Below are 27058 nucleotides of genomic sequence, written 5' to 3' on the forward strand. Positions count from 1 at the left end.
TTTCTGATCATTCCTCTCAATTTTAGTTTGAGAAAGACAGATACTAAAGATGCTAAATGGGTCTGAAAGGCTGACCTATGTCTCCCCCGAAAGAATGGAGTCCGCTGAGAGTATTACCATTCTCCAGATAGTCTATTTAACAAGTTACACACAGATTATACTTTCCTGGATATTATTAGTGCCTGGTAACCAGTCTTCACTCCCTACCCACCTAAGAGTCGAGTTCATAACTTAGCGATACAGAAGACTATTTAAGTCAATATAAATTCTAAAATATACGTGTTTATTAAAGAACTGAACATACAATCCACAGTGCGGTGAAAACAGGCAAATGCAATGTTAAAGTTTTAGAAAAAGAGAGCAATACAATCTTACTTCTATTAGAGAATCCAGTTTTTAAATTTAATTATTGTTACAGTAAATATTTTAAATAATAAAGCAATTGATCATTAAAGTAGCATTTACCTTAATCCCAGAGTAAAGACTACAAAGTTAGCAAAATGATTTTGTCCCAATTAAGGGTAGAATTATTCCCAATTAAGGAGAGAATTATTAGTTTCCCCAGTAATGGGACCTTTACTTTGAGAGATACTCATGCGAGTTAAGCGTATTGAAAAATTCAATGTGTTCTCTGAATAATAGTGCTTCTTGGGGGCTGCATGACTCATTTCTTAAATAAAGGAATGATTTTAATTGTAACTAGCTTCATCTCCTTTATGTTTCAAATATGGTTTGGATCACCATTAATTTCTAAGTAGATCTGGCCCTCTTTGATTTCTAAGAAAGAAACTGCTAATTTCTAAGTCAGGCCTGGGCCTCAATGATTCTAGGGAAGCCAAGCTGCAAGGACTTGTGATGGCCAATTTTTCATTAATCATGTGTCTGTGTTTTAACATTATAATGTAGTTCTTGGGTTGGGCTAGGATTCTAAAAATTCCATTTGTCTTTGGTCTAGGTCTAGGATTATCAGCATAAACTCATTTTATCAAATACTAACTATGGTGGCCTTCCTGAGAGTTTGCAAATAAATGTGTTATTCTGGACTTTGGTTGTGTAGCCCTTTTAATCAGGGATTCTCTTATTGTTTTAAGGAGAAGCAAATCCTTTCATGAAGAGGCACATAGCTATGGAGTGTGAACTGTATTTAGTCTTTAAAAAAAAACTTTTTAATTCTTCAAGCTTTCATAACTCTTTTCACCTTATAACCCCACATTTGGCGGGATTTCGTTACACAAATTTCTTTTTAGTGTAGCTGTCAGTGCACTCAGGATTGTTCAGCAAGTGCCGCCCAATCGCAGAATCACATTTAACAGTTGATGTTTTGTTTTGGGTTTTGCAATTGCAGACTAGTTGACTATGACCTGTATTCTGCCTATTACAAATAGTCGAAGGAACTTGCTGTTTGATTTAACTAACCAGTCATTTGGAGGGTTGGGTGGGGGGGGCGGGGGGTGGGGGGGGGGTGGTGTATGGCCTCCATACCTGGCGTCAACCAGCCTATGTTTGCAAACCCAACACAAAACGTCTACACTAACAACCAATTTAAGATAATCAGTCAAGCTCATGATGTGGCTCATTTACACCTGCTAGAAGGGACATACATTCATACATAAGTACCTGTTCTCCGCAAACAAAAGGAATATGTTCAAACCTTACATCTTTTTTGAATAGCCTGGGAGCTGGGGGAGCCTATAGCTCCCTATTACTTTCTCCGTGGCCAACACTTCAGCCAACAAAGTTGACTTGCCAACCAATCAGCACCCTTTTCTCCTGTAGTGTAAATTGCTGTGGAAGTTTGAAATTTGGCATTCTTGCATTTGTCCTGATGAGCGCAAGACAAAAAGCTTCGGCAACATGTCTCTCTTTTCAGCAATATTCAAGTCTATATCACCAAGTGACTGATAGTGTAGAACTTCAAAAGGATATAGACAGGTTGGTGGAATGGGCAGACAAGTGACAGATGGAATTTAACGCAGAGAAGTGTGAAATGATTTATTTTGGTAGGAGAGAGAATGTAAAATAAAGGGTGCAATTCTAAAGTGGGTGCAGGAGCAGCGGGAACTGGGTGTATATGCACATAAATCATTGAAGACAGCAGAACAGGTTCAGAGCACGGTTAACAAAACATACAGCATCCTAGGCTTTGTTAATAAGGGTCGAAGAGTATAAGTGCAAGGAAATTATGCATAGAACACTGGTTAGCCTCAACTGGAGCATTGTATCCAGTTCTGGGTGACACACTATAAGAGATATGAATGCATTAGAAAGAGTGCAGAAAAAAAAATCACAAGAATGGTCCAGTGATGAGGAACTGCAGTTACGTAGATACATTGGAGAAGTTGGGATTGTTTTCCTTGAAAGAGAGAAGGTTGAGAGGAGTTTAGATATTTAGGTATTCAAAATCATGAGGGGCCTGGATAGAGTAGATAGAGAAAATATGCTCCCATTGGTGGAAGGATCGAGAAAAAGCGGGTACAGGTTTAAGGTAATTGGCAAAAGAAGCAAAGGAGACATTGGATAGGACTTTTGGGTCATCAGGTGCAGTTGGGGGTGGCCCAGGAGCGGCAGGGAAACAGTCCCCGCCTGCAATCGGCCCACACCCGCAATTTCCTGCTGGCTGGCCGATTAACGACCAGCCAGCACGAAAGGCATGCTGATAGGCTCAGTGCTGCCGGGGTGGGAGAGGGAGGAGTGCGAGTGCAAAAGTCTGCACGTGCGCGGGGATGCTCATACTGATAGCTCCCTGAAGGCAGGGAGCTGAACAATTTTAAAACCAAAAATGAAGATTTATAAAATCTGAAAAAATGTCCCGACATGGCACTAACTCTCAATAACATGAACAAAATAAAAATTCCACCCAAAAATTTATATATTTTTTTACTTAATTGTGGAAACCTCATCCCGCCTGTGGATAAGGTTTGCCAAAAAAAATCGAAAGGCCGGCTGGCTGATTTGCCCATCCGCCAACTGTAAGGTTGGATGGGCAGCGGAAAATATATTTAAATTAATTGATGAAGGGCCTTAATAGGCCTTTTAATTGTCAGCGGGTGCGCTGCAGACTCTCGCGCGCACCCGCCTACCGCAATAATGCGCGGGTGCATGATGACGTCGGGACGCTCGCCTGACGTCATTGCGCACTATTTTATGCCCGATCGGGTTGGGCGCGCGCCCACCTGCGAGAGGTAAAATCCTGCCCATGAGGATTAGAACCCGGAATGCTCTGTCTAAGAAGGTGGTGGAGGCAAGTTCAATTGAGGCAAGAAAATGGAGTTTATTTGAAAAAGAAGAATGTGCAGGGCAATGGCAAAAAGGAGGGGGCAGTGGCACATAGTAAATTGCTTCTACAGGGGGCTGGGAAAGACACTTGGGCTGAATGGCCTTTATCTGTGCTATAACGATTCTGTGATTACTCCCACCTAGAAATCTTGGAAAATATAACAAGTGGCGGGCGCCAATGGAATAGCTTCCCTTCTGATTTTCCACTCCTATCTATCCAACTTGTGCTGGTTTCCCACTGATATTACGCCTACTGTGTGCAACAGACCTCACCCCAATTCCCCTAGATTTACATTGCAGCATCAGCCACAGTGCTTCCATCAAGCGATTGAAATAAAAACTGAATGGCATTTGCAATTTCTGCTTAGCCAGGATGTGCGGAGAAAACAAATTAAATACAAATTGTTTAGACACGGAGATGTAAATTAACCAAATTAGTAATTCCAAAAACATAAAAGCCATCCTCTACTCAAATGTATTGTCACTGAATGAAGAACCTATACAAGGGCTACTATAATTACCATATTAAAAACACAACACACAATATTTATTAATTTATTAACATTTCTAGGTAATAGAGAAATATGGTTAGTATAGAAAGTTGGTATCAACAGTCAGGAATATTAAAGTATTTGGATTAAACAGAAGGTTGATGTTAATAAACCACTTTTATAGATCTGATCGTGGACTGTGCATACATTATTTTTTTGAAAATATACAGTGTTCTAAAATTAATCACACAATTAGAAAATATTCATTCTACTGCAAATTGGTCCTACGAATGGTACTCTGTAATATTTCTTTCTTTTGCTTGGAAAAGCTGAGATGAAAAATAGTGCCACGTGTCATATTTTTGTTCGCATATAAACAAATTTTCCGGTGTATGAAGAACTCAAGGGCAGGTTTTCAGCTCTCACTCCTTTTTCAGAACAATACCTGCTAGGTGCACATATCTGAATAAATGTGCGCAGGGGATAGTGCACCCACAATGCAGACTACCCATCTTTGTTAAGTTAAATCCATTTAAATTAATGGACAGAAAAATTGATTGTGCTGTGAGCAGAAACATTGCCCCTTAAAATCTTATATCCCGGAGATTAGCACTCTCTGTAAAATTAGTGGTGTTTTCAGCATCAATCAGAGATGTCACAACCATTGCAAAGTCTAGTAAGTTCAGAACTCAGTTGAATGTGTCAATAACAATTTGATATTTTTCAGAATTGGTATTCTAAAAGCCACAAAGCATGTCCATTATTAGCATATCTCTAGCGAAGGTGGAAGAGTGAAGATGACCTTCGCAATTTGGTTCAATTTCTGTAAATATAATAACAAAGAAAGCCATTAGTACTGAGTTGTAGAATTGATAGAAGTCAAATGCCATTAACAGGGCAAAGCAGTAACTCTTTGTGCACATCTACTTACAGCAGAGACAGTTTCAGATCCTGGCCAGGTCCTTGTTCAGTTACTGTTGCTCTCAAAGAACAGATAATCCTGAAAAGACAATTCGATCCTGGTTAAATGTAACTGACCTGAATACATATGAATAAAGGAGCATACACACGAGTAAACATACAAACATAGCATTAGGAGCAGGATTAGGCCACTCGTCCCTTTGAGCCTGCTACGCCATTCAATAAGATCACGGATGATCTGATTGGAACCTCAACTCCACATTCTCGCCCACCCCAGATAACCGTTCACCCCCTTGCTTATCAAGAATCTATCTAGTTCTGCCTTAAAAATATTCAAAGACTCTGCTTCCACCACCTTTTGAGGAAGAGAGTTCCAAAGACTCACAACCCTCTGAGAGAAAAAAACTCTCCTCATTTCTGACATAAATGGGCGGCTCCTTATCTTTAAACAGTGGCCCCCAATACTAGATTCTCCAGTAAGAAAAACATCTTTTGCACATCCACCCTGTCGAGACCCCTCAGGATCTAATATGAATCACTGTACATTTTTAAGCAAAATTACAGTAGAAGCACTCTTGCAAAATGTCCAGGTTAATCTGCATTGGGATGTACATCGCAGCTATTTAATCTGTTGAAAGAGGTAATAAATCACCAATAAGACCTTGGCATTCCTCATTAACCAAAGGAAATTGAATGAGAACCCTGAACATAATTCAACAAAAAGTTACACTCTGCATTTTTATTTCATAGGTGTCGTTCCAATGTTTCTAATAGAACGGAATGCAGATTCCTTGAAGCGTTTGATTTATAGCTGCACTTACTTATAACCTTCACTCTTTTCTTAACCACATATTTATCTAGCTCCCTATAATTGAGTTTAGCAAAAATAGCATTAGTTTTTTTTTTCTCACAAAGGTCTGCTATGGAGGAAAGGGGGAAATCTATCAACTGTGGCTCAGTTGGTTGCACTCTTGCCTCTGGGTCAATTCACACTCATTAGCACAAAATCTAGGCTAACATTCCACTGCAGTACTGAGGGAAGGCTGCACTGTTGGGCATGTTGGCTTTTGATGAGACGTAAAGCCGAAGCCCCCTCTGCCCTCCCAGGTGGACTTAGGAAGATTATTTGGTGCTATCTTGAAGAAAAGCAGAGTTCTCCCTCCCAATATTCATCCTTCAACCAATATCACAAAAATAGATTATCTGCTCATTTACCTCAATGTTGTGTGCAAATTGTCTATCATGTTTCCTACCTAACATTACAACAGTGACTACAGTTCAGAAGCACTTAACTGGCTGTAAAGAACTTTGGGACATCCTGAGATTGTGAAAGATGCTATGTAAAGCAAGTATTTATTTTCTTTTCTCTACTTTCACTTGTGGCTTCCATCCTATAGTCTACAAACATAGTCAATAAATCATTTACATCCTCATTATTGCCTGTCCGTATTAAAAAGATGAAGATCATATTCCCCTCTTGGGTTTCTTCAAATTGTCAAGTGCGAGTACAGTCTTGACTTCTAATCGTTATAAAATCATAGAATGGAATTCGGCCCATCAAGTCTGTGCTGGCTCTTTCAAAAAGCTAGCAGTTGGCCCCACTCCCCTGCGTCTTCCTCATATTCCCGCAATTCTTTTCTCTTTTTATTTATCCAATTTCCTTTTGAAGGCTCCCTCCCAGACAGCGAATTCCAATTTCTAACCATCCATTGTGTAAAAATAATTTCCTCAGGTTGTCTCTGGTTGCGAAATTGAGTTTGTGTAAAAGGAACTATACCTTTTATTTAACTTCTGCTATGCCTGATGTACTGTTCCTCTCCTAGGTCCCGAGATCCCCATTTAATCACTAAATATAACTGTATTCCTTTCTGCTCCAGCCACTTTTATAACCTATATATAGATACTGCTAACTCATGATATAAATTCATGCATATTTGTTACATGGGTCATTTGATTTTAGGGGCATACATGTACAGTTTTCACCACCATTACACAGGCTGGGAGACACATATATCCTTCCCTTGTTGCGACTGACAGCAATGCAATGCTGAATCCTAATCCTTGAGCTCCATGAGACTCTGAATCAAGTTGTGTGTAGCATGAAGTTTTACAATAACATGGTTTGGCACTAACTCTCAATTGTTCCAATGTGGGGCTCATTCTGACATGTCCCAGCATGGAAGCTCAACAATCTTCAGAAATCCAGTTTGGCTTGGGCTTCAACTCCACTTTTCCACCCGCTCCCCATATCCCTGGATTCCCCGAGGAACCAAAAATCTGTCTATCCCAGCTTAAATGTATTCCACGATGAAGCATCCACAATCCTCTGGGATAGAGGACTCCAAAGATTCGCAACCCTTTGAGTGAAGAAACGTTTTCTCATCTCAGCCCTAAATGATCAGCCCTCTTACCCTGAGACTGTGCCCCCGTGTTTTAGATTCCCCGTTCAGTGGAAACAATCTCTCGGCATAGTGAACACATCTGGGCCGATAATGCGGTCTCAGCATAGGGGTGCTACATAGCCCTTGTGCCCAAATGGACTGACTTCACATAAAAATCATAAGGGCAGCTCATTTTGAAATTCAAAAGCTTCTCTCAACGCATTGTTCAGGATGTGCTGCAACAGCCTGCAGGAACAGAAATTCCTGTGTCAGAACTACAAAAGCGATTGTTCAAGTCTCCGAACTAAAGATCCTTATTGAAGGCTAGAGCAATTAGGGAATATTGCACTTGAACTAAGTTAACTTTTGCCATCGAACATTTCAACAGTTGATTGATTGGCCCTATGGTAAAAAAAATTATAACGTTTTCATCCCTCTCTGCCTCACGGTGCCCACGGTGTTGAATGGCAGAAACAACATTTCAACTGCATTATAGGGTTTGGAGTTCAGATCTGGATTAAACCTGGTGCACAGCTTGGGCTGTATTTAATAGCCATGACAATGATTGTGTCCACCAACTGGAGAGACAGTGGCAACTCCGCCACTGTGATTCCCGGAGCCCTGATGGAATTAAATTCCAACCAGGTACTTTACCTCCCTGCTGACAAGGTTCCTGGGGCCTTCAGGGTGAGGATCCTGCCTCCAAGAGGTGTTGGCCAATCAGATGGCTGGCAGCTCTTCAGACCCAGCAGCACCAGTAGAAGCGGTGGCTGCTGCTGGGATTACAGGGGGCCATGGATCAGAAGCAACCATGAAAGCGCAGGAGGAGAGGCTAAGTGGGACAGCTTTGCCGGGGCCAGTAAAGGTCAGTGCGGACTGCAGGTTGGAGTCTTCCCACAGGTGCGGCCCTTGCCACTGGCAGAGCCCACCATTGGGCACAGGATGCCCAAAGAAGAAGGCCCCCCCACCCTGCAGGCCTTTCCCACCCCTGCCTTAATCGGTGGGGGGGTCGCAATCTGTAGCTCACTATTGGCTACGTGGCGGTTGATATTAGGCATTTCTTATACAAAGTTTGCCTATACAGGGTTATGACTTTTGATTTAGGAAGAGTACTACAGCACGTTTTATATAGACTGTTGGTTAAGTATATAAAAGATGAGGAAATCAGTAACATGAGCACACTTCACCATCGTTATTAGGGTCCCCTGCAAAGAAGCATATGTGGGCTTGCAATAGTTTCAGGAAAATAAAACGCAACTGTTGTGAAAGCATTTCAAAATGGTTAGGAGAGGCATTTAAACCACTTCCTGGATAATGGCCTACTGAAGCCAAAGTCCATTATGCAGGGCATCTAGACACAGTGCAGCCTGTGATGGACGGTAAATCAAATGGAACTCGTTTGCTGGCGTCCAGTGATGTAATTAAACTGCTTCAGCTCCTGGTGCTGTGGAAAGCACCCTGTCTGCACTACAAAGTAATTTCCCCGTAATCTCCCCCCACCTCACCTCTGCCACAGCCCACCCATTACTGAAACCCTCTTCCATGCGTTTGTTACCTCCGTACTTAACTATTCCAATGTCCGCTGAGTTTCCTCCCTCCCTAAACTTGGGCACATCCAAAACTCTGCTGCCTGTCTCCCAACTCGCGCCAAGTCCCATTCACCCGTCACCCCCGTGCTCACTGACCTACACTGGTTCCTGACCCAGCAATATCACAAATTTAAAATTCTCACGGTTGTTTTCAAATCCCTTCATGGCGTCACCTCTCCCTATCTCTGTAGCCTCCTCCTACACTACAACTCTCTGAGATCCCTGGCCTCCTTGTATTCTTGATTTCCATCGCTTCACCATTGCTGCTTGGGCCTTCAGTTCTGGAATTGCCTTTTTAAACCTCCTGTCTCTTCACCTCTTTCTTCTCCTTTAAGATACTACAAACATATGAAATTGGAGAAGGGGGTAGGCCATTTGACACTTTGAGCCTGCTCCACCATTCAATAAGATCATGGTTGATCTGATTGTGGCCTCAACTCCACATTCCCTCCTGTCCCTGATAATCTTGACTCCCTTGTTAGCCAACTGCCTCTGCCTTAAATATATTCAATGGCCCTGCCTCCACCACTCTCTGGGGAAGAGAGTTCCAACGACTCACGATCCTCTGACAGAAAAAAAAAATTCCTCCCTCCGTCTTAAATGGGAGACCCCTTATTTTTAGCCTGTGTCCCCTAGTTCTACCTCTTTGAGTTGTCCTAATATTTCCTTGTGTGGCTTGGCATCAATTTTTTCCTGATAAATCAACTTCCCTGGGAAATGACTTGGGATGTTTCTTCTACATTAAATGTGCTACATAAATGGAAACTGCTGTTGTTTCTGCAGCAAAAGATTCCCATGTAAACAACTGTCCATATGCAAGAGTGCACAAGCACAGTTGTTTTGAAGACACAAACAATGCAGATTGACTGGGAACCATTACAGTCACCATACCAACCAAAGGGAGAGCAGCCTGTTTAGGTGTGCTATATGGGATGAGTAGGAGCTCCAAACACTCAGTTGTGGGCAACTACGTGGGGCATCTGCTTTCACTGAAAAGGCTCCATGTTGCTAGGAGTGGTGCTGCCCACGGTTGTCAGTATGGAACAGTGCCAGCTCAGTCAGTGGTGCACATGCCTCTGACAGCATGGGTGGAATTTAATGCCCTCCCCTGTGGTAAGTTTGATGGTGTGGCATTTATTCAGGTGGTGGGTAAGAATCCTGCCGCCATCTTGCCTCCATCCCAATTAAGTCCATGGCTGGAAGGCCCATGGATGGGCTTCCAATCCTGCCGTCAACTGGGCCCTTTAACACTCCGTGATACAGAGAACTTGCATGCAGTGTTGCTTTAGATTTGCTTGGAAAATGCTTAGTTCCTCTGAGGAAAGATCTGACCCATTCTCCTCAATAAAGCATTAACAAAGGCTGGGATCAGGTGGGGCCGGAAAGTCAATGGGCTTTGGCTGCCTCTCCGAATTTTCCATTCCACCCACGACAACTCCTGCCATGGACGGGACCAGAAAATCTTGGCCAAAGTCCAGAATATTAGCAACCATCTTATGCCGCTGTGAAGTGCCTTTGCGTTGAAGGTACTGTATAAATGCACTTTATAATTGTCCATATCACAAATGTCACTGTGGTCAACAAACATACGTGGGGCTGCAAATTCCACCACTGGTATCACACATGACCTGAAACTTTGGGGATGCTAGTTCACTGAGCATCATGATTATTCTCTGATTGGTCCAGTCATGATCATTATAATTATTTCCCATAAGTGGGAAAAAGACAGAATGATCACTGTGCTCAGTGAAGTATACTGTACACAGCACTAGTTCGAATGGGTTTTCCTTTCTGAGATAGACACATATGTGAAATAATTTGCTACTTAGAGTCTAGTTCTATTGACTTGTAACGGAAGGACATATGCCTGCTACAGTGATGGGATGATAGAAGAGTCCGTGATTGCAATACATAGGCAACAGAATCAGAAGTGTTATGGCTGATTGGTTAGTTTCAAGGTTTATCACATCAGAATCTATGGCCATTTGTATTTAAACAAAGGGTAAATCATTCAAAGGGGAAGTCACGATTACATTAAAAAAAATACAGGGCCTATCTTACAACAGTGCACAAGATGGAACAGGAATACACTTTCTGCCCAGTTTTGAATTTTATTCAAATATATACTTTGTGGTTGTTTTTTGGAATTGTGGCTGTTGGACAGGTTATTTTCAATTAGATTTTTTAAGGTTGTTAACATTTAAGCTGCTGGTAACGCCAGACTTCCCATGATTATAAGACACTTGTTAGACCTCAGCTGGGGTATTGTGTACAGTTCTGGGCACAACACCAAAGGAAGGATGTGAACACATTGGAGAGAGTGCAGAAGAGGTTTACAAGAGTGGTTCCAGGGATGAGAAACTTCAATAACGAAGATAGATTGGAAAGATTGGGACTGTTCTCCTTGGAGAGAAGGCGGCTAAGAGGAGATTTGATAGAGATGTTCAAAATCATGAGGGGGCTGGACAGAGTAGATAGGGAGAAGCTGTTCCCACTCGTAAAAGGATCAAGAACGAGAGGGTGCAGATGTAAAGTGATTTTCAAAAGAAGCAAATGTGACGTGAGAAAAAACTTTTTCACACAACAAGTGGTTCGGGTCTGGAGTGCACGGCCTGGTAGTGTGGTAGAGGCAGGTTCAATCGAGGCATTCAAGAGGGCAATGGATGATTATTTGAATAGAAACAATGTGCAGGGGTATGGGGGAAAAGGCAGGGCAATGGCACTAGGTCATAATGCTCATTTGGAGAGCTGGTGCAGACACGATGGGCAGAATGATTCTGTGCCTCTCTTTTTTTAAAGCCATTGGTTCATAAAGAGAAACAAGCTCTAATATAAGAAAGAAAATGGTGCCTTTCACAGCCTCAGACTGTGCCACACATTTCACAGCCAATGAAGTAATTTAGATGAGTAAAAGCAAAATACTGTGGATGCTGGAAGTCTGAAATAAAAACAGCAAACGCTGGAAGAACTCAGCAGCTTCCGACAGCAACTGTGGAGAGAGAGACAGAGCCAACGCCTTCGAGTCTGTACAACTCCCCTTCAGTGCTCCGATAAAAATAGCCCCACGAAAAATGAGATGACACTGTGGCATCACATCCGTTGTATAAATTTAACTTTTATAAATGCTAGCTTTCAGAAAGAAGTAACAAACTGAAATAATCTGTAAAATAAGGAATCGTCTGTTGCACTGCCTTGTGGAATGGAATTGTTTGCTCCATAACTCCAACTAAACATTGACATGCTGTGGTTATAAAAATCTATCTTCCATTAAATTAACAAGATCCTTAATGAAATAATCCAAGAGATTGATTTAGGATGACAGCAGTTTTAATCACAACAGAATTTCTGAATGACAGTGTACGCTCCCTGCTTCTAGTCCATTTACAGTGTAATCTTTTAATGATGCATGTAGTTAGTCACATCAGAATTCCACAAATTATAGGAATTAGAGGCAGGCTGAGGCTGGATTCAAGTGGTGGAACAAATTACCTATGAGAAATAATCTTTTTTTTTTGTTCCTACCTGCATATCTTTATATAATAGAGCTGCACTGACCCATCAAATATTAGCACAAATTTTTCTGACATTTGCTCCTTGTAACATGACCCAAGATGCCTTACTCCCAGGTGCAGAAGATCACGAAAGCAAAAAAACTAGAGATATGGATGTCTGGGTCACGCCATTGCTGCTATGGTCTCCCACTAGGGCACAAACACTGCCTTCTGCTTTTTGTCAAAATAGCACCATGGGACCTTTCACATTCATCAGAGGAGTTGGATGGGATCTCAGTTTAAGGCCTAACCCTATGGACAGCATCTCTGATTCCCTCAGTGCTGCTCTCAAGTATTAATCAAGATTGTAGCTACATGCTCAGGGAATGGGATTTGAAACCGCAGCTTTCTGGTTCAGAGATGAGAGTGTGCACTCTGAGTCATGGCTGATACACCAAAGCATCCTCTACTGGGTTATGTAGTCAGTATTAAATGGGAGAAATGTAGAGATTACATCATCATTTGGGTTTATCCTCAGTGAGGTTAGCAGAAAAGCATCAAATAAATGGAACATCAAGGAGATCAAGACAACTGCTAGGGAAACAAGGTCATGTGCCATTGTCTGGCAGCAGCAAGCCTGATTCTGTATATTGTTAAAAATAACACAGCTCCATTTATAACGTTTGGATGGATTATTGAAAAGTAATTTCATATAGCGATTCAAAATGCTCAACTTCCTTCTCAGGTTTTAATCTATTGTAGAGAGATCACCCAGTCACTACTCTTTGTATAAAACAGGTAAACAATTCACCTTTGAAATGGAGCAGTCAAATGAGCTCCCTTTCCTCGGCGTGTTAGCTGAGAAATCTGCCAGTGGGTTCTCTCCTTCTGTCTACCGCAAGCCTACCCTCACTGGTCAATACACACGTTGGGATTCCTAGAGCTCCACGCGCTAGAGGATTGGCCTTGTCGGCAGCCTTGTAAATGGTGCCCCGAGTTATTTGCTTATTGTGCAAGCCTGATGCTGAAATAGGGCACATCAAAGCCATCCTGCAGGATAATGGCTACCCCGATCGCATCATTGTTCGCTATATATCGCACAAACTTATGAATGGGCCTAAGGCTGCCACCTTCGGTCCTGAGAAGTGCCCAGTCTATCTCAGATTACCCTGGAAGAGTAAGTTGTCACAAAAATTTGAGCAATGGGTGAAGCTAGCCATTTCACGCTGCTACTATGAGGTAGCAACACGAGTGGCATATTCTACTAACAGGATGCTGCCGTCAAGCCTAAAAGACGTTCTGCGTATCACACAAATGAGTAATGTGCTGGTGTGATGCCAGGTTTTAGGCCATATGTCCCAACGACTGGTGGATCACACAGTACGTCCCTTCAGCTGTTCACAACAGGCAAAGCACAGACAGTACCCAACCTGCCCGTGCTTGCAAAACTCAAAACAAGATGTCCAGCTTTGGATGTGATTCTACAATTGGACAACACTTGTTGAACAATGCTGATTGTGCTAAAAATTACACTAACAACCAATTTAAGATTATCAGTCAGGCTTGCAGTGTGGCTCACTTATACATGTTAAAAGCTACATATATTCACAAACAGGGTCCTGTTCTTTGCAGATAGAAGGAGCATGTCCACACATTGTGCCTTTTTCAATTAAAAACAAGCTTGGGGGACAGCCATTCCCTGGTTCATTCCTCATTGCATTGCCTTGGCCAGAGTCAACCTGCCTGGTTTGAATTTAAACAAACGCTGGGCAGTTAACTTTTCCATAGTGCATTCTCAATGGTAACGCCTCTACCAATCAGAGTCCACTTGCCAATCAATCAGCATTCCCTTCTCATGCTGTATAAATTGGTGTTCCCTTTACAATTGGTATTCTTGCAAATATGTCCTGACAAGTGCAAGATGAAAAGCTTTGAGAGCATGTCCCTTTTCTCAGCCATACTCAAGTTCTGTACTACCAAATGACTATAGGTAATAAAAACATTTCCTACATTGACCTTCAAATAAGCAAAAACAACAACACCTAGTATTTATAGAGTGCTTTTAACATAATAAAATGTCCCACGGCGCTTCACAGGAGTGTTATCAAACAAAATTTGACACCGAGCCAGATAAGCAGGTTATCAGAAGCTTGGTTGAAAGGTAGGTAAGGAAGTTTAAGGAAGTTCTTTAAGGAGGAGCGGGAGCAATAGAGGCAAAAGAATTCCAGAGCTTCAGCCTATGACAGCTGAAGGCACAGCTGCCATTGGCAGAGCGATTAAAATCGGGGATGCTCAAGAGACCAGGTTTGGAGAAGCGCAGAATTGGCGGGATGCAGGATTGGAGGAAGTCACAGCAAGAGGGGAGGGTGAGCAATTTGAAAACAAGGATGAGAATTTTTAAATTGCCACATTGCTCAGCCAGGAGCCAATGAAATTGAGCAAGCACAGGGGTGATAGGTGTGAATTGGTGTGAGTTCGAACACAGACAGCAGAGTTTTGGATGAGCTTAAGTTTAAGGGGGTGGAAGATGGGATTTGACAATGAGTGTGTGTTGGAATGATCAAGTCTAGTAGTGGTAACAAAAGCATGGATGTGGGTTTCGTGGTAGATGAGTTGAAGCAGGGGTAGAGTTGGGTGATGTTTTGGAGTTGGAAGTAGGAGGTCTTAGTGATGACATGGATATATGGTCAAGAGGTTGTGAACTGTCTGGTTCAGTTTCAGGCAGTTGCCAGGGGCAGCGAAGGATTGATGGGTCTGGAATGGACCGAAGACAATGGTTTCAAAGGCAGCATGCTGCACTGATTAATACTTACAATTAGAAAGCAGGCACCCAGCATAACCGCTTTAACCTTAATATCTAGATCCATGGGGAACTGGATCCCAAAGTTATCCGCATCTGTGAAAGTTTCTCTCACAAATCCAGTCCACTGCTTTGTGATTTTGCCAACCGTTTCAGTTTCATCAAGGTTTGTAACCTGTAACAAGATAATAAATCCTGTAAATCTACTGGAGTTGGCATCTGGCATGCGACTGACCCCTTACCTGGGCATCAGCTGTAGATTTTCCAAGTCCTAAATAGGAACTATGAAATGAGAGCAGGAATAGGCCATATGACCCCCTGCTCTGCCACTCAATAAGATCATGGGTGATCTTCTATCTATACTAAATCTAGTTGAGTTGTGGGCTGGAATCTTCCGTTCTGGAATCTAAGTTTGGTGGCGTGGAAGTGGGAGTGATTTCGGCTTGGGGCGGGATAGCTGACCCACATGCGATCTTGCGCTGTCCAGCTCATTAAATATGCATCCACCAGGAGCTCATTGATTTGTGGGGCAGGGGCAGGCAGGAAACCACTGTCCCCACCATTACCTCACAGGGTTGAAGGTCTGGGTGCCATATTTAAAAGGGTGACTGGACAGCCTGCGCTATCCTGGTCTGGCTGTGCCGAGCCGCTGGTCTGCCCCTCCCCGCTAACCGTTCCTCCCTCCCCTTGGCCATCTTCCAGGCACCTTGGACTGCCACCCCCTCAGTCTCAAGCACAGGCTGGGCATCTACAGACTCTCCCCAAAGAGGACAATGTAGCGGCAACTCACCGTTAATCACGGAAGAAGCCGAGTTCACCCAGGTACACGTCACTTATGTGCAATCGTAAAAGTGAATTCCAATTTCTCATTGGCAGGGAACTCGATTTAAGGTGGGGGGGGGGGAATTTAATCCTGGCAAGGCGGCCTTTTGATGGTGCGTGCATGACTTGCAAAAGGGCTTCCTGACATTGTTCGGCAGGAAGATCCACTCACCTTTCACCCACTTTTAAAGCCCCAAGAGCTTAAATTCCTAAAATTCATCCTGCCATTGGGAAACTGATTATTATCCTCAAGCCAGGTGAAGTTTCCCCCCCCCGCCCCCCACCACCCTACCAAGCTTCCCACTGCTGGTGGGACCCAAAGATTCCAACCATGTCACTATCACCAAAATGCACTCCCACTAAATACTCCTTCCACTTAACCCAGATTCATTTTCTAAAACTATGTCCAAAAACAGGTGGAAGCCCAGGTAAGTCATTTAAAAGTACTTAAAAAAAATTTAAAAGGCTCCCTATGGGCCAGGTGGAGCAGGGCTACCCATATCTCCGCAAAACTGGACTACAACCTGCAAGCAGATCAGGAAACTGAAAAATGCGTTCGGATAAAAGGTAAAGTACCTTGAAGTCAATATCGCTGCAGCAGTTACAAACACAACAAGGGCCGATAATCTTCAAAACAGGCTCCTTCTTCTCGTTTTGAATGGTGAATTTTGGCAGACACAGGTCCCATGTTTGGATGATATATCCAACTGGCTGACCAGGGGGTGCCATCACTTCCATCTGTGAAGAAAACGTAGAATAGGAAATACATAAACTCACGCAATGGTCATTATGAACAACAAGCAGCACCAGAGGAATTCTTTGATCAAAGTGAAGGGACTAGGGAAGGAACATTGATAGGGCAAGTCTAAAACAGCTAGTTTCAGCTTTGAGTGATATAACCTTCCCTTTTTACCTATGAACAACAGAAGAGGAGAGAGGGGGTGGGGGAAGAGAGAAAGCGAGAGAGTGAGAGTGTGAGTTAGAGAGAATGATTTAAAAGAGAGACAGAAATAGACTGAGACAGAAAAACAGTGAGAGTTAGCGCGAGAGAGAGAGCGAGAGAGAGAAACAAAGAGAGAAAGAGCGAGAGAGAGAGAGAGAAACAAAGAGGGAAAGAGCGAGAGAGAGAGAAACAAAGAGAGAAAGACAGAGAGACAAAGATAGAGAGATACACACAAAGCCAGAGAGACACATAGAACCAGAGAGAAACATAGCAAGAGAGAGAGAAAGAGAGGTAGAGCAAGGCAGAGAGAGATAGACAGAGGGTGGAATTTAATGCCAACTCCGCGGTTGGTTTGATGTTGGGGGGGGGCGTTTAATCAGGTGGGACGGAGGCTCCTTCCTGCCCACGGTGGGAAGGCTATGGGTTTAGTGTTTAGCCTGATTGAATAGATGGGCTTTGAGAAGAGTGAAACTGGGGGAGAGGGGGGGAACATAAGTGAGGCAAAGGATTTACGGATAAGTTGCAGAGGGAGGGACTAATGGCGGTTTAATGCTTTGCTGCCAGCAATGGAAAAAAAAGAGGGAAACAAATGTGAGTGAGACAGAAGCAGACACAGTTTCAAGAAAAGAAGACGTTTTATTTTAATTTTGTCTAGGAGCAACACCGTGTGAGATTAACCGGCTTGAAGATATTTGGCGATCTTACAAACTACCTGACATGTCACTAACCTCCTGCAAACAGCATGGGCAGCAACAGCCAGTACACTTCAGGGGCCGGTACAAACTCATTACTTCTTGCCCCAAGTTGTCAATAATCTTCATGTCAAAGGAACGCATGTTCCCACAGCAATTCCGATTACAGAAGTCATTTTCTTCAGCAGCAAAGTAGACCAGCTGGCCAAGGCTGTTCTTAATTTGATACTTGTTGTTGGTCTCAAATCCAGTTAAGACTAAAGTAAACAGAATGATGAAAATGTTGGTAAATTAGAGAAAAATGTGCTGACTTCAAAGTACATTATCGTGCCAACGATAAAGATATAAGATGAGGAACAAAGGGAAAAACACAACCCAGGACAAAGCAAGCGATAGGACAAGATGTCTCAAGTCATGTTATGGTGACACCATTTCAACAGCTTGTAGATTTGAGCAAGATGAATGAAAGGCAGAGGGAAAGAGTTCATGATTCATCACTCTGTTATTAGGATGATTGCTGGGAAGAGACACTGCAGTTATGAGGAGAGACTTGAGATACCGCAACCACTTCCACTACAGCAGAAAGAGGAGCTACAAGGGAACTCTCAGTCAAGGTTTTTAAAATTAGGAAGGGTTTTTACAGGGTGGATAGGGAAAGACCTATTTCTCTGGGTGCAGAGTCAATGACACAAGGTTGTTAATTTAAAAATTGTGACTTTCAGGTAAAGTTGCGAGAAATTTCCCTATGCATTGATCTGTTAAAGCATCAAAAGCTTAGCTGCAGGGAATAGCTGAGGAAGAGACCATTGAAGGGACAAGTAGATTTCAAGACTGTGGTGTGCAGGGCATGATTTCAAAATTTGCAGATTATCTGAAGATTGGAAATGTTGTCAACTGTGATGGTGATAGTCTTGAACTTCAAAAGGACATAGACATGTTGGTGGAGTGGGCGGACAAGTGGCAGATGAAGTTCAATGCAGAGAACTGAGAGATGATTTGTTTTGGCAGGGAAGATATAATGAGACAGTATAAAATAAAGGGGAGCCTCTAAAGGAGGTGCAGGAACAGAGGGATCTCAGTGTATATGTACATAGGCCATTGAAGATGGCAGGGCATGTTGAGAGAGCAGTGAATAAAGCATGTAGTATCTTAGGCTTTATTAATAGGGGCATTGAGTACAAGAGGAAGGAGGTCATGTTGAATTTGTATAAGGCACTAGTTAGGCTTCATCTGGAGAGGTTGGGACTGTTTTCCTTGGAGAAAAGGAGACTTGATAGAGGTATCCAAGTTCCTGAGGGGTATGGACAGGGTAAATAGTGAGAAATTGTTCCCACTGAAGGCAACATCAAGAACTAGAGGGCAAAGATTCAAAATAATTGGCAAAAGGAGTAAATGTGATGTGAGGAAAAGTTTTTTCACCCAGAGAGTGGTTGGTGTCTGGAACAAACTTTCTGAAAAGGTGCTGGAGGCAGGTTTGAACGAGGTATTCAAAAGGGAATTAGATTGTTGTATGAAAAGAGAGAATGTGCAAGGTTACAGGGATAAGGCAGAGGAGTGGGATTACATGGAATGCTCTTTCAGAGAGTCAGGGCAGACTCAATGAGCTGAATGGCCTCCTTCTGCACTGTAAAGATTCTGTGATACTGTAAAGATTGGCAAGAGGGGAATAAGCTTATGAAGGGAAAGCAGGTCAGCAGGATTAGTTTTGGATAGCTCTAGAAAAGCACCGGAACAGTCACAGTGAACCAACTGCTCTCATCTGATGCTGTAAACGTCAGTGTTTCCGGAGCTCCTTTCTAAGCACAGGATTAATAATTTAGAAGCAGCACTGGCATGAACAAAGTAGAATAAATGTTCCCAAGAGTGAAAAGGATATCCACAATATATGGATTACATAGCAGTCTTCTGAAGGGATAACAAAACCCAGGCACTAATGGGGAGCAGCCTAGAGTTATGAACCCTACCTCCTTATAGGGATTTAGCCTGAAAAGAAGTTTACTCGTTGGTGAGATTGTTTTCTGCAAACTTCCAAGTTTGGAACTATGCGTTCTGCCTTACGCATTTGAAAGACAAACCCTGTCTAAATATTAGAAATGGAAGCACTGCCCCATATATTCGAAATACAAACTCTATCCATTGTTTAGAATTAAACTGCCCCACATGCCAGAAATGCAAGATGCCTCTTACATGTTAGAACTGATAGTTCTGCTGCATGTAAGAACTAGATCAAGCACTGGAGCACACAGAAAGCTGGTTTTACACAAACACTTGTCACATGTGGAAAAAACAAGACATTGAGGTTTATTGATCAGTGTAAATACTTTTTATAAATATACTTTTTATAAATGTACTTTTTACAAATGTACTTTTTATAAACGTACTTTTTACAAACATACTTTTTACAAACATACTTTTTATAAACGTACTTTTTATAAACGTACTTTTTATAAACGTACTTTTTATAAATGTACTTAAAATGTGGCACAGGTCTTGTCGTTCTAACATACAAGGCAACACTTGAAGTTGTATTGCATGATCTCATCCATAAGTCAAACAGGAATTGGAGCTGGGCAAATGAGTAAAGAAAATGGGGCAGGGTGTGAAGTAGATTTACTCTCGCCCAAAGCTGATTTCACCCCCGTATTTCATCCCTACAGCAACTTACCTTCCAACAGCTCCACCTGCTGGTGAACCAGGAGCTGGTCGATCTGTGACAGAAACAGAACATTCATTTTCTTTATTAAACAAATGAAAGGAAATTTCATGAAAAGGAATGATCATTCATCTTAGTCACAACAACCTCAAATGGTAATTTTGGCCATTTGGAGCATTGACATCCCTAGATATACATGCAAAATATTATAATTATAATGACTTCCATATACAGGTAATCGCTTAATGTGCCTGCATTAAAATAGTGGACAAAGTGAGTGTTCAGCTGTTAATCTCACAAACAGTAATTTTTAGGCTATATTTATTCTAAACTGAAAACCTAGCTTATGGATAAAACTAAGGCTTTCAAAAAGACTGTAAAGAATACAGTCAACAGAGACTTGCATTTATATAACACCTTTAATATCGTAAATAGACTCAAGATTGTACCACATTTGGGCTTCTGCTATAATGTAAGTGTTAAACCGATGAGAGCAGCACTGTTCACTGTGGGGGCTTTTCTGCTGAGGGTCCACACCGTTCATTCCTTTAAGTTGCTTTTCCCGGATTGCCACAGCCCTCCTGCCAAAGTATCGGGAGGATTGCCATCAAAATTGCCTTTAACAGCAAACTCTAACTGAGTCATCACCGGCAGGCACCAATGGACACCACCTTGGCATAACTGGTATTGTGGTCTGTAAATTTGCATGGCCTACACAGTCTAGGTCAGATTCTGTCCCTCATTTCATTTTTAGCAGTGTAGTGGATGACACCTGATGAGCTCTGGTCTTTTGTTTGTTCAGCTGGGTGTCTGATATGCGAAGAAACCTAACAAGGCGCTAAAGTGCCCTTAGGTGACTAAGAAATCCATTTACGTAGACTTGCTTAAAGGCTAAAAACTGCGGATTTGCTGGAAATCCAAAACAAAAACAAAAATACCTGGAAAAACTCAGCAGGTCTGACAGCATCTGCGGAGAGGAACACAGTTAACGTTTCGAGTCCGTAGACTTGCTGTTTACCTGACAAGTAGTATGCACTGCTTCCCTATAGGAAGACCTTGCAGTTACCCAATTACAGAGAGCCATAAGTAAAGATTTGCACAGGGCCAATATGTGTAATGGTGATGCTGGAGTTTAACTTTAATCTATGTGGTGACCACACATCTAACTTACATGGGGTCTGGAGGGTGGAACAAATGTATCAGCATCCTTCTATGGTGTTTGTGCAGTGCAGTGTGTCAGTTCTTCAGTTCCAACTGTCCAATAGCCTTATTTTCCCTCCCTGAACCTCTCCTCTCCTCTACCTCTCTTTCCTCCTTTAAGACTCACCTTAAAATCTACCTTATTTCTTCTGTTCTTATTTGAGATGGAAGTTCAGCCATGATTGTACAGAATGGTGAAGTATGCATGAAGTGCCAAATGGGCTACTGCTACACCTACTGCTACTTATATTGCTGCTCCTACTTCTTATGTTCTTACCTCTTTGTTCAAGTTTTTGGCCACCTGTCCCAATATCTCCTCAAATGGCTTTATGTTAAATTTGCGTGATAATGCCCCTCCGAAGCATCTTGGGACTTGTTATGGTGCTAAAGGTGCTCTTAAATGCAAGTCACTGGCGTTATTCTTCTTTACAGTCTAGTTTGAAAGCCTTAGTTTTCCATAGGCTAGATTTCAGCTTAGAATAACTATAGCCTGGAAATAATTGTTTGCAATATTAGCAGACAGACACTCAGGGAGCTTGTGGAACATCCTTTTGTCTACAATTTTAACGCAGACTTTAAGTTGCTCATTTCAAGTAGGTTACCCTCTGCACTGCAACAATGGACAAAGTAACATCAGAGAAAGGCATCACAGGAAATTGGGAATTGTTGCATTTTGGAAAAAGGAACAATGAGAGTATATCCTAATGGGCAGGGTTTAATTTGGAGGAAAGCAAGAAAGATAAGTCCAAGGTGCCTGATACAAAAATTTCTAAAAGTGAGAGGAGTACAGTTTTAAAACATCATAAGACGGCAAATGAGATTTGGCATTTTATTTAGGCTTCAGTTGAAACGTCGTGTGCAATTTTGAGCAGTGTGTTATAGAAAGGGTATTGGAAAAAGAGTACGGTGGTGAGTTACTTGACTCATGTAAGGGGTGAGAGACTATAGCTATGAAGGATTGACAGGGTAGGGCCGTTTTCATTGGAACAAAGAACGCTAGGAGGAAACGTCTCATGCAGGGTTCAAAATTGTGGGAGAGTTAATTTGAAATGTCTTTGCCACAGACTGGAAAATCCATAATGTGGGGGCATAGCCTATATGGTTTAAAGGTTTATTTATCTAAAAATCAGCTTCCATTGTGGCCAAGGGCTGAATTGAGGTAAGTTTTGCAATTAATCATTTTAAGTATAAAAACTCAAAAAAAATAATAGAAAGAACAGAGTAGAATAATATACTGATCATTAATTTAGGCTCTTTATGTTACCAGGGTTCAAAGTTTAAAAGTTTGATCATTTGCGTGGATGAGATATGGCATTTCTTAAATTTTACATTGTTTTACATCTTAATTCAGTTAAGTGTTTTGAGACTTGTAGCTGATAGCCAATATGAGATCTGTCTGGGTAACATGTTGTGAAGCCTGGAGTTCAACAGTGGTCTCGCAAAAGAATGGCAATGTTGACTGCGTCTGTTTTTGAGTGTCTCTAGACTGCATTTGAGTAAAGCACCAGAATAACAATACTAATTAGGGATAAAAACAGAAAATGCTGGAAAAACCCAGCTGGTCTGGCAGCATCTGTGGAGAGAGAAACAGAGTTAATGTTTTGAGTCTGTACAGATAACTGATATGTTATGATAAATATGTTAATACATATATGTAAATATCATATGATGAATATGATAAATAGTCCATATATATATGTCAGATGGGGGATTGTAAGGAAGAGAAAATTCTGGCCAGTTGTGAAGACCCACATAAACAGGGAATAACAGAACTTAGTAAGGTCTTTAATAATACTCCAATTGTGGTTATGACACAGAGCAGAGTAATAATTAATAACAAACAGTAAACAATGGTACAAGTCAGCAACTATAACAATACATTTTCTTCTGCCTCAGCTACCCTCCAAGGGAGGAACCCTTTGGATTTCTTTTATAAACCCAAAAGCCCACTGCCTCAGAGGTGGTAAGAGCCAATGCTCCACATTCTCAGGGCCCAGTGCCACCAAGAGTGTCCCAGTGAGTTAATGGAATTTACTTAATTAGACTCTATGGAACTTTGTTAAACCAACGCCAAAAACATCTGCTGAATATTCAGTCATAAGATACACACAAGAGCTGACCAAATAACATTGACACTTCAGTCACATCTTACAGGTGAACTCCCATTCTTCATATGTGCTACTGCTAACTGAGCAAAAGTTCCTACTTGATCAACAATGCACACTTTATTTCAAAGGATATCATCAAACTTTTCATTTACCTGTGCAAGATACTCAAGGCCTGGTGGGCAATTTGGGATACCAATTGGTAAGGGCATCATCTGAAGAGCTCCTTTTTGTCCTGGAGGAACTTGATTGCCATAGGCTCCAGGTGGATGGACAACATGAGGCTGTGCACCAGGAGGGTAGGTACCAGCAGGGTAGGCACCAGGAGGGTAGGCACCAGCAGGGTAGGCACCAGCAGGGTAGGCACCAGCAGGGTAGGCACCAGGAGGGTAGGCACCATACGGATAGAGATCAGGTGAGAAGGCAACAAAAGGTTGGGTTTCAGGTGGATGGGCACCGGGGGGCTGGGTTCCAGGCGGCTGCGTCTCAGAAGGCTGAGGATCAGTTTCTAAAAACATAACAAACAAGCAACATATATGAATGTCTTTAGAAATCAAATCTTTGCAGGTCTAATAGAACCATCTATTGACCAAAAAAAAACAGTCTTACTAATCCAGCAAACACTCCATTTGCATTAATGCTTCTTTGAAGAATCATATTTGGTCTGAAACACCTGCTCCTCTCTCCACAGACGCTGCCAGACCTGAGTATTTCCAGCACTCTCTGCTTTTATTTCTCTCTACTCTACTTTAGCCACTTAAAAAGCAATGGAACAATAAAAAAAAAGTGACATGTATGTTTTAGGAATTTTAACATTGAAGGATTTATTTTGGCAGGAAGCAAAGCCAAGGGAGCCTGGGAAGAGGGGAGTTCCAGCATAAGAGTAATTTGAAATGAAAATGCATTAATATTAAGTCTGGCAAATGCTGTGTGACTTCTACTTCTACTGTGCAAGCCAGCAGATGATGCTGTTTCTTTCAGATGGTCAAGAAGTCTAACTAGATCACCACAGTGTAAGGAATTTTGACCCCACATTGTAATGCGGACACAGAATTCCCAGAGCTGGCAGGATCCAGGCATAACCAGATCCGGTTTTTTTTCCCCCATTGGGTTCTTCTGGACTCATACAGGTGTTACAGAGAGTTCAGCAGAGTTCTGGAGGAAAGTTGGGTTACTGTATTAGAGGCATATACAAGAGCCAAGTCACCCCGCCCCGACTTTATCTTTTAGGAAGCTGCCTATCTCTCTTCCTCATTGCCCCAGTGTTTTTTTCATTACGAAGTTGCTACATTTACAGTTGATATTAAACTACAATGGGACAAGGGAATCATAGGAGGCTGCAAAAAATTACAGACTGAGTTTCACAAAATATTAAGAGTGCAAAACAAATTTAATGCAGACAATTATAAAATGTCACACATAAGAGGGAAAAATGGACAACACACTACTCCATGAATGATGCTGGAATAGACTAGGATCAAGTTGAATGAGAGCTAGGAGTCTTAGTAAACCTGATGCTTTAGTAAACCAATACAGAGCAGTAGTCACCAAAGAACGTAAGAAATAGGAGCTGGCTTTCCTCTTGCCCTGGTCCCTAGGAACAATTGTAAATGTCCAGATGAAGATTTCATTGTAATTAAGAATAGGTGCTTCTCAGTCAGTTGATAGACCACAAGGTACATTCCCGTGGCCATGGGTTCAATCTCCATGTGACGCAACAGTCTCCATAACCTATTGGTAGATTTCTTCCTTTATAACCATACTACAAAGCAGGAGGGAAATGAATATTTTTGGAATGGAGCATATCTCTGAATGTAAACATGCTTTCCTTGCATTCCGATGACTACAGCTTCTACCGAAGCTCACAGACCTATTTCACTTAATAGTTGGAAAACAGATTGTCACAGGTATTGAGGTAGAAATTTATTTGAGCGCATTTCCTGTAACACAACAGTGACTTCAGAAGTACTTTGTTAATTATAAAGTACTTTGAAACTTGCTGGAGTCACAGAAGACGCTATAGAAATTTAAGTCTTTCCTTCTTGCAAACAGGTTCGTGCAGGCTGCAAGCATGTTAACTGGGAGACCTGAAATTGGGCCCAGTATCTCATTTCAATCAGTGGGGCAAGCTGCCAGGAACTGTTGCACCTCATCCATCCCAGCACACTGGCTTGCTTCAGGTTTCCTTGGGGTGCAGGGTGTAGCTCTGCTCAATTGGGTCATGTCAGGACCAGCTGTCCATTAAGAAAACAGGCGCGCTGATGATCGATATTTTGGCATGGCAGACTACACTGGGACCAGGATAAACCACCCCCTCCCCCGGTGCTCAGCACCACCCACTGACAGGGCACCAATTCATATGTGCCCTTTACTAGTGTTTCAAGTGCATCATTCACCGGATGGCTGGAGGGGTCGGGTAGCAGTCAGCAGCCCGTGATGGGCAGGGGCCGGCCATTGTGGGAAAGGGAATTGTCTGGCATGGGGGTAGGAACGTGTTACAAAGCAAGGAGGTAGGCATGTAGGCAGAGCATGGAGTAAGAGCAGACAGGAAATTGAGTGTATTGTATCCAATAACATAGCAGCGTAGACTGCCATCATATTACACATCCAAATTAATACACTTTTTTAAAAAGATACTAGCTGCTCATGTTTATCCTTAGTTGCTATGTGGAAATCTGAGCTGACACGTGACATTAAGCTCTCCCTTTCCAACAAACCTAAGCTGTATACTTTAATAGCTGGTTTGCACAACGTTTTAATTACATGTCTTTGAAATTCAGCACAATGGACGAAAATAACATCAAGTTTTGAACTGACACATTGGGATAGAAATCTGTTTTGGGCACCTGTAAGGCAGGTGGAACCGCATTCGTGACATATTATATAATACACATGATATTCAGTTCCGGTACCTTCAACAGAACTAAATACTATGTGGGGCATATAAAAGACATACTATGTGATACCATTCATTTTGCACCAACATCCAAGAAGAATTTCTACCCCGTTAACCATATTATGCAAGGGAATTTATATCAGTCAGTTGCAGATTAAATTTACAGAATGTAAACCCATCTGTTATGAAGAAGGGTCCTTATCCAAAACATGAGGCTGTTTTCTCTTGCCCCAGGTGTTGCTGTGCACATTCAATATATTCTGTTTTTGTTAAAGAATAAATTAACTTGGACTTTGCCGCTTTTCAAACTAAGTGGAGTTTTACTCAAGTTCAGTTTGTAAACTATTTCTTACCCGGGTCAGCCATCACTCAATGTACTTTCTTTCACGGTGACCAACTAAAGAAAGGAAACAAAATGTAAATATTATTACTCACAGCCAGTTTCTAATTCTGTCTGTTTCAGAGATCACATCTTTACGCGAGAAGAAACCTTTTAACAAGCACAATCTCTATCTATCAGCAATCCCTCATGCCGAGGATGATTCTTTCTTGCAGATGGTTGGGCGTGAGCGAGATGTCAGTGTTGGTTATGAGTTCGCAGATGGCTTATAAGCCCTATCTCGGCCGTCCAGGTTCTCCCCTGGGGTGTCGGCTGGTGGAGGTGGTGGCCGATCATTGGCTTGGGCAGCTGCCCTCACTTTCCATCACTCCTTCTGTTCTCTCTCGGTGGCTGTTCTTGTTGATCAAGAAGGTCTTGATGCCATTCTTGATGATGAATCACTATTTTGGTCACAAATA

The 27058-nt window shown here is 42.1% G+C and overlaps 1 protein-coding gene across 2 annotated transcripts in view; it reads right to left on the reverse strand.

Annotated features, from left to right (window-relative positions):
* Positions 1-262: 262 nt before the first annotated feature.
* LOC144693960 (phospholipid scramblase 2-like) overlaps positions 263-27058 on the reverse strand; it is a 76363-nt gene continuing 49567 nt past the window's right edge. The window contains exons 1-9 of one of the 2 annotated variants that reach the window (XM_078564232.1): positions 26751-26783; positions 26614-26657; positions 23520-23872; positions 20072-20114; positions 17443-17663; positions 16348-16509; positions 14963-15124; positions 4699-4767; positions 263-4590 (exon numbers count right to left, since the gene is read on the reverse strand). In XM_078564232.1, the coding sequence (XP_078420358.1) occupies positions 4735-4767; positions 14963-15124; positions 16348-16509; positions 17443-17663; positions 20072-20114; positions 23520-23872; positions 26614-26626 (987 nt within the window). In that variant the 5' untranslated portion in view covers positions 26627-26657; positions 26751-26783 and the 3' untranslated portion in view covers positions 263-4590; positions 4699-4734. Of the gene's footprint in view, positions 4591-4698; positions 4768-14962; positions 15125-16347; positions 16510-17442; positions 17664-20071; positions 20115-23519; positions 23873-26613; positions 26658-26750; positions 26784-27058 lie in introns of those variants that run through there. The other variant, XM_078564231.1, reaches the window with a different exon arrangement.

Source organism: Cetorhinus maximus, chromosome 19 (assembly GCF_964194155.1).
Source record: "Cetorhinus maximus chromosome 19, sCetMax3.hap1.1, whole genome shotgun sequence".
Lineage (NCBI taxonomy): Eukaryota > Metazoa > Chordata > Chondrichthyes > Lamniformes > Cetorhinidae > Cetorhinus > Cetorhinus maximus.